Source organism: Helianthus annuus, chromosome 14 (genome assembly GCF_002127325.2).
Source record: "Helianthus annuus cultivar XRQ/B chromosome 14, HanXRQr2.0-SUNRISE, whole genome shotgun sequence".
Taxonomy (NCBI): domain Eukaryota; kingdom Viridiplantae; phylum Streptophyta; class Magnoliopsida; order Asterales; family Asteraceae; genus Helianthus; species Helianthus annuus.
Window position 1 is genome coordinate 76,172,037 of NC_035446.2, and position 14,338 is coordinate 76,186,374.

The following is a 14,338-nucleotide window of genomic DNA, read 5'->3' on the forward strand; positions in this document are numbered from 1 at the left end:
TTCGAGTATAGTGGGCCGCCCAAAAAAATGAGACAAGTGCCAGCCAATACTATTTTCGAATTCAGTGGGGAAGGTTTTGTTTTTTTTTTTTTGGGGGGCTTTGAAAGAATTTTATGAAAAAGAAAAACCTAGGGATACGTGCATATATATAGAGGGGAATATCATTGTTTTGGAAAAAAAACGTGGAGGACAGAAGGCAAATTAGAAGTGACGGCAGGAAGCAAGTGGCGCAAAGGACAAGGCGAGCAGACTGCTGTTTTTGGCGCAAGAAAGAAGAAGCTTCTGGTTCAAGTTAACAGCATATTCGGTTCGTAAAGCATTGATTTTTTCGTATTTAATTTGTTTTGAACCATGTTTTCTTTCGTTTTCAGACCTTGTTTTGTTGATTTATTGAATATTATGAGTAGCTAAACTTCACAACTACCTAGATTTTGATGAACTAGATGATTGTAATGCATATTTGACATGATTTCGGTTATTTGATGTGATTTACATAATTTTTCTTGTATTGATCTTGATATTGCATGTTGGTATATTTTGATTGTTTTATTAGTCAATAAATTCAGCGGTTTAGGCATGAAGAAATTCCCCCTAGACTTAGGATTTAATTTAATTCGTTTTTCTTAGGATTTTCGGGTTAGGTATTGTGTTGAGAAATTGACCAAGTTGACTAATAATTAAAATCAATATATTAAAACTTGCATCCTCATCTTGTGACTCGAAAGACGATTAAGGTGAGCTAGGTTATTAGCTAATCATTGGTGGGTAGATTGGGTGACCGATAGCTCGGGCTCGTGTATTACATCATGGTTAAGGTTTCCTAGGATTTCAGTTTTCAAGGTTTGGTTTGGTTTGCTTTGCGTTTTTGGGATCTTCTCTTAACATAACTGTCTCTGAGGTCAAAAGGATTCTATTTTCATAGGATTTGGTATCGATAGCTCGAGCCGGTTCGTTCTAGCACTTCACATTTAGTCTTGCTTCTTCATTTGGGACATCTCTAGCGGGGGGTCAATTGAGGGAGTAGGATATTTAACCATTGTCATTGTCAGAATAGCATTGCATGATTCTAGGGATTCGAAGCCTGGGTAGTTCTTTCTCATTATTGTCTGCTTCCTGTCACTTCACCAATCTTGCATGCTTGTTCTGTTATCTTGTTTACTCATTTTAGTAGAATTAGAAAAAACCCCAAAAATACAAATTAAAACCAGTTAAGTAATTAGTTAAGTCAGAGTCTAGTTAGCGTCGCTAGTGTCTCGTGGGTTCGATACTCGGACTTCATTAGGCTTTACTACGTACGATAGGTACACTTGCCTGTCAGTGGTCTAGCATTTAGAGAGTCTTAGTTTATAAATTTAAAACTAGGGTGTCTAGATTAGGTTTAGTTTTTACAAGACCATATTTTGCACATCAAGTTTTTGGCGCCGTTGCCGGGGACACTGGCACTTTAGAGAACGACCCGAGTCGTCTATTTAGTTGCTTATTTGCTTTCATAGATTTCCATTGCCTTTAGGTGCCTTTTGCTTGCAATTTGTGCCTTTAGGGTTAGATGGTGCCTTGATGAGCTTTCGTTGATCCTCCAGCAAAAGAGGAACGCCGGTCATTTGGTTTTCCCTGTGTTTTACGGCGTCGATCCTTCGGATGTCAGGAACCAGCGAGGAAGCTTCGCCATTGGAGCGAAAGAATGTTCAAAATGGAAGGAGGATAACGCGATTCGGTGGAAGAAAGCCCTAACAGAGGTTGCCGATTTGAAGGGGATGGTTGTTTCAGGGTATGCTTCAATATCTCTGAAATTAGTTATTGATACTTCAGTTTTGACTTGCCAATTTAGGATTTTATTATTGGCCCATCCCATTGGAATTGTTTTTTTTTAATTCAACGGAAATTGTTTAAAAAAAAGATATCAATTTGGTTTAGGTCAACATAGCTTGAGGTGAATAACGGTACCGAACCGGTATAATTGGTACCGATACCCATTTTTCCCGTTTTTTGGTACCGGTACCGGTTCGGTACCGAACGGGTACCGTGAGACTTGCCAAGGAACTAAGGAACTTAAATACAAAATATGGAAACTTAAAACATGGGATAATGCAAACTGGAAAAATGTAGAACGTGGGAACATGCAAACATGAAATAAATAACGGAATTAAAATGTAGACGTGCGGCAGAGCTGGCAGGAAGTAATCGTGGGTTTTCCGGGTCAATTCGGGTAGACCGTATCACGTCTACTAACTTGAGTAGGTACAAATTAACCAATTGACTAGTTTAAGGTGATCGAAAGGAACCCTATTGATTCTTTTATACCCAAACCTATCCATCTTTAAATAATGGGTCGAGATTGCCACCTATAATAAAGAGAGAATGAAAAACTATACATCGTCGCATTTGGTAGTTGCAGCTGATGGGGGTAGTGGGCAAGGACAGTGGTGGAAGTACAGGCGGTGACTTGTGATGGTGGTGGCAAGGATGGCGGTGGAAGTAGAGGGGACTGCGGTGGTAACAAAGGAGACAACAGTGGGAGGTGGCGGCTGTCATTGGTAATGGTTTGCTAAAAGCTATGTTACTTTGCACAATTTGATGGCTCTTTTCATAATAGAGTTTTGAAAACTTTTTTATTTAAATAGTAAACAATACAATGTTACTTTTTTATTTAAATAGTAGGGCGAACATTGTTCAGTTTTTCATATTAGTCTACGGCTTTTTTCAAAATGAATGTACATTTTATAGTTTTGGATGTCTTGCTCTAAATGTGATCCTTTTCCTTTCCAGCTCTGAAACGGCCTTTATTGCTGATATTGTTCAAAGAGTTTACTCTGAGCTAGATTTGAAACTCCTTAGTACTCCGACGGGTCTTACTGGAATAGAGACTCGAGCTGAAGGTATTAGTTCATGGTTGAGATCTGAACAGCCTGATCATTCTGTTGTAGCAATTTGCGGCATGGGAGGAAGTGGTAAAACAACACTTGCCAAATACATTTATAACTTAAACAAGCAAAACTTTGAATGCAGCAGTTTTCTTGAAGGGATTGAGAATCAACCTGGTGAATTGCTTGGTTTACAGAAACAACTTCTCAGAGATGTTTCAGGAAATAACATAATGATATCTAATCTTTCTGAAGGAGCATTTCAGATCGAAAAGGTTGTAGAAAAAAAAAAGGGTGCTTATTGTTATTGATGACATCGATGACAAAGATACATTAAACACTTTAGTTGGAAGAAAGGTTTTACATACACAAAGTAAAATCATTATAACAACAAGGCATCTAAGCATACATACATGGGTCGGGTCCATATCTTATGGATGCACTGTCCACAAAATTGAATTGTTAAATGATCATGAATCATTGGAGCTATTAAGTTATCATGCCTTTGGATGTAAGGTTCCTATGAAAGGTTTTAAGGAGCTTGCAATACAGTTAGCAAAATATTATCCCCTAGCTCTCAAGGTATTGGGTTCTTCTCTATCTGAAGGCCAGGGGACAAGAATTGAAACATGGAGAAGTACAGTGAATTCACTGAATTCCTTGAAAGCAGATATTAATATTAAAATCCAAGGTGTACTACAAAAGAGTTCTGATACCTTGCCCTGTGAGAGTCACCGAGAGTTGTTTCTCCATATTGCTTGTTTGTTTCTTGGTGAATATGCAAATGATGTGAAAAAGATATTGGAAGATGACTGTCATGCAGAATCTGGGATTGTGACCCTCATTAACAGATGCCTTGTTACTGATCCAAGAGTTAGTGGGAACAGACTGGCAATGCATAAACTCCTACAAGATATGGCAAGAAATATAGTTCGAAAGGATTCCAAAGATCCTGCAGAACATAGTAGAGTTTGGCGTGATGACGAATGTAAAACTTTGTTGAGGAACGGAGAGGTAAGGGGTGAATTGCTTTTTTTTTTGTATACCTTTTCTTCTTCCTCCAATGGTAGCGAAATATGAATTTGCAGGCATTCAAAACAAGTTCCCTTATAAAGATGAAGAACCTAAAATTTCTCCATCTCTCTAATGTGAAACTCATACAAGAATTTTCCAGATCTAAGATGGTTGAAGTGGCATAAATGTTATCTGAAAACAGTACCCGCAGGCCTATTAACAAACTGCTTGGTGGCGTTACATATGAAATTAGGAGATTTGGAAGAGTTCAACCCACCCATGGTACAAGGAATTCAGTCTTCTGTTTATCACTTGACCTTTAAGCTTCTTAGTGTTAGACAATCTTCATTTGAATGTACAATGATAAATTTAACTTGTTATTCATGGAACAGGTTCTTAATTCGCTCAAGGTTCTAGATCTCTCTTTGTCTTACAAACTTGTCAGCCAGCATCTGCAAACTCCACCGACTCCCTAAACTTGTGTTTTTGGACCTCAGTGGCTGTATCAGTTTGAGTCATGTTTGTAAAACCATTAGATACCTTAAGTATCTTTTTTCCTACTTGAGCTTGTTAGGGTGCACTAGGCTGTGGAAGGCTTTATCGAATCACAAGTGTGTAAATCAACTGGAAAGGCTAAAAGCTTTATGTATTTGTGGTGGAACTCCAGAACAGCCTTTGTTTGCCTTACCCCAATCATTATCTACTTTGTTTTTATCTTACAATTCATTTGAGATCCTGCCCAGTTACATTGACCTTAAAATGCTTCAGTCGCTTTACTTGACTGGTTGTCCAAACCTCAAGTCTCTACCATGTCTCCCAAGTACTCTAAAGAGGTTGCGTGTAGGATGGTGTACATCGCTGGAGAGAATAACATTCCAATCAGCTCGTTTCACACTAGAGAAGTTTTGTTATGAAGGTTGTTTTAAACTGTTTGAGATTGAAGGCCTTTTTAAGTTAGTATCCATAGAAAAACTTGATGAAGCAGATCTGGGATATATGCAATGGATTAAAGCGTATAAAGATCATAAGGTGGACCTGGTTGGTGATGAGATTACTAAAGGCAGAACATGGAATATCCAGGTTATCTCTTTCTCAGTTTCTCACAAATATCCAGCAAAATGTTTAGTATATGATGAAGTAATTGAGTTTTGTGTGTAATATATATATATATAGATGTTGTATGAATTTGGTATAAGAAGCACCTATCTTCAAGGCATAAAGGATCAAAGCATGGCGACACATCAGTATACGTCCTCATCCAAGTTTTTATCCTTTCGTGTGCCTCTGCATCCAAAGAAGCATAAAATTCATGGATTAAATGTAACGGCCTTATACAGATCATCAGGTGGTGAAGATAGATATTCTTTGTTCGCCAGAATCAGTAACCGAACCAGGGGTGTTACCTGGGTATATAGCCCTGTGGTGTATTGCAAATCCAGAGTTGATGAAGATGTTGTGTGGTTAAGTTATTGGCCAATTGGCAACTTATTAGACGCTGGTGATGACGTTTATGTGGATATCCTAACGGAGGAAGGAACAATAATAATATTAAGTGGATATGGTGCGAGCCTTGTGTATAAGGATGGCGGTGAAGTAGAATAAAAGAGTGAGGAAGAAGTGATTGGAGGAGATCTGTCTCGATTCAAGGTAACCAAAGGAGGCTACTATCTTTGCCGTCGTGATTTCTTCAACTCAATCATCCCTGCTATTTTTTTTGGAGACAATATTCATATTACTGGTAAGTTCCTAGTTATTTGAACAATTGATTGTCGATGTTTTATACTTGATATTAATATTAATATAAATATATGATATTAAGATGCATAATGATAAGCACTTATTGTCATAGATTCACGAAGATGGAGAACAGGTAGTGAGTTAGAATCTGCCTTTGAGGAAGGCAATAATTTCCGAAACCCCAATCAGAGTGTATGTATACACCTTTATTTTTGTTTTTTATCGACCCCGTAATTTGTTTGCTTTTAATGTTAAATCCATTAGCAAATTCTTATTTCCGTTTCTTTTCTTTTCATTTTTATTTTTACTTTGTTTGAGAGAATTCTTATTATGATGGTTCTTATTGTCGTTTGTTGTTCGATCCTACTTTTTTTTTCAGAAATGGAAAGTAACGCTGGGAGTGAACTTTAACAGTGAAAGTGAAATAAAAAAGATAGAGAAGGCAGTTTATAGTGTTCCGGGTGTTGAATCTGTTTCCTACGACAAAGAAATAGGAAGATTAATTGTCATCGGGCGTTTTGATCATCACGCAGTTGTAACGTGTGTGAGGGAATTTGAGAAGATGGTTCAGGTCCTTGGAAGAAAGATTATTTAACCTTTGTTTGATGATGAATCAGAAGTTTAGGGAGGAGAAACCTTTTTGGAAGTTGTTATAGTGCAATGGGAGGCTTGTATATGAATCTGGTGATTATGTTTATTTTTAGTATGCAAGAAATTTGATGAGTTAATAGAAAACGTGGCAAGCTCTCAAGTGACAATATCTTGTTGAGATTGTGTCACATATCACAAGGAAGCGTGGCTGGTAAACTCATAGTGCCTCAATGTTAAATATTTACACTTTGTCCTCTTCAAATCTCTTTATACAAAAATATGGCTCTCAACTTTGGGTGTTATACAAGATAGGCTAACAGGTGGGTGATCGGACAGGGCCCGATTCTCCATGGGCCATATTTTTTTAAATTTATATATATATATATATATATATATATATATATATATATATATATTTAATAAAAAACCAATATATTTAAGCCATTTTTAAAGACACAAATTCTTAACGGCCCACTCAGTTTTAATACTTGATGAAATATAAGAAAATATGGACTATAAAGATTTGTTTGAGAGATTTGCTTCCATAAACGTTAGAAGAGCCTCGCAATTGCTTAAGTAAGTAAGTTCGGTCATTTTCCTACACTACTTTTGATTTGTTTATTTTATAACAATTAACGTTGTATTATTGATTTTTCTCTATATATGTGATGAGTTAATATTATAGGGTGGGGCCCAGTTGTTAATCTCACCCAGAGCCCCAATGTCAGTTTAGCATTCTCGGGGACGACTTGTTGGCGGGGTCCAAAATTTACATAAATGACTGGTCTTTCAAATTCAATGAAAATATAAATGGATTTTAAATTTCTAAAAATCCTTAATGCAATGTTTCAACTTAAATTTGGTACTAGTTGGTTAGGATGACTATGGTACTTACGTGCTTAGATAGTGACAAATAAAATGAAACAAAACATAAACGAATTTTAAAGTAAAAAAAAAAAAACCAAAGACTACTAACTACACATGTAACAATCAAGCATACCTATCAGAATATAGTGTAGTTTAAGTAAGTTACCGAGAATTAATCTTAGGACACAAAATCTATAACTCTGACCATGTGAATGATATCTAACCTATGTAACATTGAAAGGGTGAAATAGTAAGAAAAACAAACTACTAAAAATTAATTATAAAATCAAATATAAGAAAGAATAACCAATTAGGACCAGAATCCTCCTAATACTTTTATAAAGTCTTTTGATTATGTATTTATCAAAAGTTCATCATAGTAAAAACTATTGATGAGGTGTGAAGTGTTAAAAAGTCATTACCGTCTCGAGTTAATCAAATAACCCTGAATACTCAAGCCATAGACACACCTAACTACCCGTTTTTAAGTAACTAAGTAATTTACCAATCCCTTGTCATTCAGAGCTTCTTTTATTGTTTAGTTACACAAATTAACAAACTGAGTGATTTACTATCTATGTTGCTCAATTTTAAGTGAACTCTAACTAATTTCCAAACTCTTTTAATCAAGTTCTTTCATTACCTACTAAGTATCAAGTCCTAGACTAACGATCGATATATAGTTCAAAGATAGATAAAACAGATCAAACATGCATAATCTCATAGAAAGATCTAAATTACCCACACAAAAATCATTCAAGAATCAATACCCAAACATACAGATTAACATATCACAAGTTCAATTATATACACTTATCTGAACTTACACTTTCATAAATAAAATCATCCAACTTCAAAAAGTATCAAGATTTATCCAACCTAATCGGCTATAAGGCGGTTAGCTATCCATACAAATAACTAAAACACAAGATTTCATCGAATACATGATAAAGACAAATGAAAACATAATTATAAACGTTTTAACTCAGTAAAAATCAATAGATTGATCTCCTTGAATCTTGTGGATTCATTGGAAAACTTGAACAACCCACCCCTGTTCCGCTCTTTTTGACGCCTGACTTTGCAACTTAGGTTTCTTGGATGACTTATTCTATTTATAGGGCCCACCCAAGTTTTGGGTCGAATCGGGTCGTCCCGCACGCCCCAATAAGGTACAACCCGTATCCTCTTATGTTAGCAGTTGAGCCCACTAGGGTTTTAAACTTCTGAGGCGGTGCAGCCCAACTCCAAAGCATACGACCCATAATCTTCTGATCCGTACAACCCGTACTAATGTCGATCCAGCAATTCTTCTTCTGAATTCTTTAGTTAAGCTTGTATTTTACATGGAAATCCATTGTTTTAACTATAAACCTGCAAAACACCAATTAACATATTTAACCAATTCAAAGTGAAATTTGCACTAAACCACTACTAAAACAAGGTTTTAGACATTAAAAACTATGTTGTCTTTTATACACATCAGGTGCTCTTGTCCAAAATTTTCATAAATGATTTAGTGTGTCAAAATTGACGAAAATGTAAATAAATTTTAAATTTTTCAAAATCCTTAATGCAATGTTTCAACTTTCTAATTTCTATATGGTTTCATTTCTAGTATATTACTCATTAAAATGAGTAATCAATTTAGTTTGTCTTATAATTTATCATCCATAACATTCAGTCACAGTTAAATATGATGAATATCATCATGTTTCTAGAGGATTCTATAGCAACTTATCTAAGAGAAAAACATATAATCTGATGATGAATATCATCATGTTTCTAGAGGATTCTATAGCAACTTATCTAAGAGAAAAACATATAATCTGATAGAAAAACTAGGGTGAGGATATACTAGAAAGTTTATTTTGTTAGGAAGGCTAGGAAGTAATATTGACCATCAATTTAATTAATCAATGGCTGAGATTAAAATGGGTGAAAGTGAACAAAAAAAAGAGGCGCGTGAGTTAGTTTGATGGTATTCTAGTCCATTCAAGTCAATAGTTTCTCTCTCTCCAATTCTCCATCGTTTTTAAAACGTTAATAACTTTTTCATACAATAATATTTTTTTATAAAAATTACACCATAAAAACGAGCGTTTTTTTATCTTTAAAACGAGCACACTATTGGTATACTTTTGAAAAAAAATTTGAAAACCCAGATGCGTAAAACGCAATGGATAGAACAACACACTATAACCCAGGTTCTAAAACGCAATCGAGCTTCATATGGTCGTGATTATGTTTTAACATGGTCATGCCTCTATTCTAACATGATCATGTTTATGTTTTAGCATGATCATGTTCTCTGCACTCAAATTATGAAGAAAACGTACCTAAAATGCAATGGGTTTCACATGGTCATGGTTCTCTTTTAACATGGTCATGTTTTTGTTTTAACATGGTCATGCCTTTGTTTTAACATGGTCATGCCTCTGTTTCAACATCCAACATCAAGGTTCTAAAACGCAATAGGTTTTAACATGGTCATGTCTTTGTTCCAACATGATCATGCTTCCCTTTTAACATGATCATGTTCTGTGATGTTATTTTACACTCCAATTCTAAAACGCAATGAAACCCAAAATCAAGATTTTGCACTACAGATTCTAAAAAGCAATGAAGCTTTAACATGGCCATGTTCATGTTTTACCATGGTCATGCTTTTGTTCCAACATGACCATGCTTCTATTTTGGCATGATCATGTTCTTGGCACACCAGGTTGTAAAACGCAATGAAACCAAAAATCAATATTTTGCACAATGGAGTTTTAACATAGCCATGTTTAAGTTTTAACATGGTCATGCTTTTAAAAAGCAATGAAGTTTTAACATGACCATGCTTCTATTTTAGCATGATCATGTTCTTTGCTTGTAAAACGCAATGAAACCAAAAATCAATATTTTGCACTATAGTTCTAAAAAGCAATGAAGTTTTAACATGGCCATGTTTATGTTTTAACATGGTCATGCTTTTGTTCCAACATGACCATGCTTCTGATTTGGCATGATCATGTTTTATGCACCTCAGGTTGTAAAACGCAATGAAAACAAAAATCAATATTTTGCACTGTAGGTTCTAAAAAGCAATAGAGTTTTAACATGGCCATGTTTATGCTTTAACATGGTCATGCTTTTTTTTCCAACATGACCATGTTTCTATTTTAACATGATCATGTTATTTGCTTGTAAACCGCAATAAAACTAAAAATCAATATCAATGAAGTTTTAATATGGCCATGGCCATGTTTTAACATGGTCATGCTTTTGTTCCAACATGACCATGTTTCTACATGTTCTTTACACTCCAGGTTGTAAGACGCAATGAAACAAAAATCAATGTTTTGCACTACAGGTTCTAAAAAGCAATGGAGTTTTAACATAGGTTCTAAAAAGCAATGTAGTTTTAACATGGGTATGCCTTAGTTCCAACATGATCATGCCTCTGTCCACCATTATCATGTTCTTTGCACTGCAGGTTCTAAAACGCAATGAGTTTTAACGTGGCCATACCTTTGTTCCAACATGATCATGCTTCTATTTTAGCATGGCCATGTCTCTGTTTTAACATCCAGAAGAACAAAAATGAAAAGAACTCTAACTAAAACATAATGAGGTGAAAAACGCAATTGAGGTTTGATAAGTAAAACGCAATGAAAATAAAATATAACATAACTTACAAAAGAACTCTGATTAACGACGGTGGACGGAAAAAGAACTCTAATACACCGTGGGGAAACTGGTGGCGGTGGAGCGGTGGCGGTGGATGGTGGAATGATGGTGTCAGATCTGAAAAACCCAACAAGTGGTTGAAGGTGGTGGTTTCAGGTCTAGTTTCCGGCAAGATGGTGGCGATCGTAGGTCGTGGTGGTGGTGGTGGTGGTGGTGGTGGAGGTGGTGGTGTTGGTTGTGATGTGGTAGTTTATAGTTTTGAAAATGGTGGATTTGAGTATGCGGGTAAGAGAAATGAATTGTAGATGCTGAGTTTTTTTTTTAAGATGGTGAGTTTTGACCAAAATACCCCTCCTTATGTTTTTCATCTTTGTCACATGTCATCCTCTTATTGCTTCCTATCCTTCCTAGCGAAATTAATCTTCCTATTTGATATTTTCCCAGAAAAACTAATCATAGGTCAACGACCCATGGTTTATTTATTTAACAATTTAATACACCTAAATACCACTACCTAGACATATAATTTGTCAGGTGAGCACATTTTTCATATGGTCATGTTCCTTCATAGCTGATGCTCTACATTTAATGTTTAAAGCCGGATTATTAATTGTGTCGGGTTGACAAGTTGAATAAAATGAATGACTCATATATTTATTCATGTTAATATATCGATTTTAATCCAGGCAAGCTTAAAATCTTGAAACCTGTGCGTGACTATTTTAATCATTTATCCAAACGAGTCAAATAGGTTGATGCGTTATAATCAAGTTGTAAGTATGCTAAACGGGTTGAATTGTTGTAGTGAATGTGTTGGACATCGTTTTGCCACTTAGCTGTGTAGCTCAACTGGCATTGGAGGGGAACTAAAAATTTGGGCCGAAGACCACATGTCTCAAGACCACATGACTATTTCACCGCAGTGGGCCTTCGGGTGGCGGGTTTTTTTTTCTGAATATAGAGATGGTGGGCTTGGGCTACCCAACACTGTCTGCGATCGCGTGTGTATAGGGTCGCCTTTTGTCATTGTGTTACCCCAAGTAGCAAGGCTTTTATTCATTGGCCGTTAAAAAATGTGTTAACGGGTGGTAAACAGGTTGGCATGCTTAACTAAACAGGCTAACGGTTAAAAACTCAGCCCGAACATGACCCATGTATCTAATGCTCGTATCGTGTTTTAAAGTCTGTCACGAATTGCCACCCAAAAACAAAATTCTATCCCGAAATAATCAGATAATCAAAATCACAGTTTGCTCATCCAAGCGCATACTCAATTCAAAGAGCGAATCGAAACACCCCTAAATCAAATCTTTATCCAATTTGAACAATCAGCAACAGTAAACAGAGATGATCATTTCAAAATGGAAAATCTGAGTAACAACTTTAACATGAACAAAACAACAATGTGCAAGGAAAGGAAATCAAACTATTTCTTGCTAAGATCAATTCCAGCTTTCTTGGCAACAGCATCTAACCCGTTTTTCTCAATGGTTTTCAAAGCTTTAGTTGATAAACGCAGCTTCACGTAACGTTTGCCAGCCTCCCACCATACTCTCTTGTACTGCAGATTCACAAACTGCAATTTCTTTGTCTTGTGGTTTGAGTGAGAAACAAGGTTTTTCGTGTTTGATTTCTTTCCTGTGAACGGACAGATTCTACCTGCAAATTTTCCATTTTTTCAACATGTTATCAATTGCAGCCTAATCAGATCAACTTATATGGCACTATCACATAATCAGAATAAGTTTCATATACCCAAACACTAACAACTGATAAGTACGCCACCCCACATAACTTCTGACACAACACACCACTACCGCATCTGTCGAATTTCAGCACAGTTACACGCTTGGTTTTAACACGCGCGCATCAGAAATGCATAATGCACTAATGAGATCGCATCAAGTGCAGCGATGCGATTTCATGACGTGCATGTTATGTGACTGATGCGTTTTGATGTGATATGGTGAGTGATGTGGTCTGATGCGACGCAGTATGCAGTTGACCAATATATGAACAAATTAAACCATTGATTGAAATGCGTCAGGGTTTTTCAAATTTGAATGAACAAATTTGACCATCGATTGAGCAATGGGTTTGAGTATTTGAACAAATTAGACCAGCGATTGAACACATCTGGTTAGAGATGATTGAAATTATATTATATATTTTAGTGTCTAAAAGTTAACCATTTAAAATATTATCTAAGAATAAATTTTTAATATTTTACTTAAGAGTTAAATGTCATTTTAGTCCCTGTGGTGTGGGCCATTTTGCCAGTTGAGTCCAAAGGTTTCATTTTTCACCTGTGTGTCCAAAAAGGTTTCACCACTGCCATTTTAGTCCACTGGGTTAACTTCATCCATTATTTATGTTAACGAGAAGGGCAATTCGGTCATTTTATATGTAATTCTGTTAACTAGAAGGGCAACGGTGAAACCTTTTTGAAACCACAGGCGAAAAATGAAACCTTCGGACTAAACTGGCAAAATAACCCAAACCACAGAGACTAAAATGACATTTAACTCTTTATTTAATAACAAACGCCTCACATATGTGATGCATGACAGCGTGAGGCATCGGATTTTGGGATCAATACGCATCAGATATCCACAAACTTTTCAAAACCAAGGTTACACGCGCAGTATAACTTTAGCAGACCAACCTTATACGAGTCGTATAACAGCTTATATAAAACCTTATTTTATTTTCATACCCGCCCGTATAAACATTATCCACATATGATCATACTGGTCGGTGTATAAGTGTATAACCCATAACCTTATATGACCTGCTGTATGATATGCAGAAAAGGTTATACAGCCTGTGTAACCAAACACACAATTCCAGTAATTGAAACAAACTCACTAATCATAGATGCAAATATGTTCAAGAACAGCCACATTAACAGTCAATTGAATCCAGATAAACATGGTTGGTCTTGTACTAATTAAACGAGCAAAACCCCCCAATTCAAAAAACAATCAATCAAAAACATTAAACCCAGTTGAAAAATAAAGAACTTACGAGCAACTGGCTGAACAGGGAGGTTGATTGTGGTCGAAATGTTAATGGGTGCAACACATTGATCGTAAGAAATCTTGAGGCCGCTCAATTGTGAAGTAACAAACCCTAGCTCCGAATTGGTCTTCAAATTGGTTTTCAAACTTATTGAAGAAGATTGAGGCTTCAAGCAAGAGGACGCTGTAATTAGCGCCATTGTTGTTTCAGAGGTTTTATCTTATCTTTATTCTTCTTCTTTTTCAGAAATGAAGAGAGTTGGGTGGATAACGTATAGCAAGTGGAGAGCCTATCTTATGTTCTTGAACTTTTGTTTTAGTTTTATTTTACCCCCCATGAAATATAAAAAAGTACAAAATGTGTCAAATCTTTTTTTTTTCTTACGATCATCAACCGGATGCCATATTAGATGTGAAGAAACACTGACCTATATAGTGATTTTGGGCTAGGACTTCAATGATCAATGACCCGAACGCTTGGCTGCAAAACAGAAACACCGTTAGGACTCGTTACAGGAATGGGGTTATTCCTGTAACCACCCTCCGGCGTGAGAATAAGTCTCGGTTTATGGG

The 14,338-nt window shown here is 36.1% G+C and overlaps 1 protein-coding gene and 1 long non-coding RNA gene across 5 annotated transcripts; one reads left to right on the forward strand and one right to left on the reverse strand.

Annotated features, from left to right (window-relative positions):
* Positions 1–1,466: 1,466 nt before the first annotated feature.
* LOC110908507 lies at positions 1,467–6,457 on the forward strand. 4 transcript variants are annotated; one of them, XR_002574667.2, is made up of 8 exons: positions 1,467–1,768; positions 2,390–2,534; positions 2,767–3,875; positions 3,950–4,157; positions 4,268–4,955; positions 5,049–5,613; positions 5,725–5,804; positions 5,992–6,457. It is a non-coding gene; the product is annotated as an uncharacterized LOC110908507 (long non-coding RNA). The 4 variants fall into 4 exon arrangements; XR_004878571.1 differs by having other exon boundaries at positions 1,468–1,768; positions 2,396–2,534; XR_004878572.1 differs by lacking the exon at positions 2,390–2,534 and having other exon boundaries at positions 1,469–1,768; positions 3,932–4,157.
* Positions 6,458–12,029: 5,572 nt separating this feature from the next.
* Positions 12,030–14,054, reverse strand: LOC110908506 (50S ribosomal protein L28, chloroplastic). Its single transcript, XM_022153462.2, has 2 exons — positions 13,773–14,054; positions 12,030–12,404 (listed from the first exon to the last, which is right to left on the reverse strand). Exons 1-2 carry the CDS (start codon positions 13,963–13,965, stop codon positions 12,172–12,174), a joined length of 426 nt encoding a protein of 141 aa, XP_022009154.1. The 5' UTR covers positions 13,966–14,054; the 3' UTR covers positions 12,030–12,171.
* Between the last annotated feature and the right edge of the window lie 284 nt (positions 14,055–14,338).

Excerpts from the sequence above, each read along its gene's own strand:
- LOC110908506 (XM_022153462.2), bottom strand. The coding sequence starts at position 13,965 with ATGGCGCTAATTACAGCGTCCTCTTGCTTGAAGCCTCAATCTTCTTCA. Across the intron at positions 12,405-13,772 it reads CCCTGTTCAGCCAGTTGCTC|GTAGAATCTGTCCGTTCACA; the intron begins GTAAGTTCTTTA and ends GAAAATTTGCAG.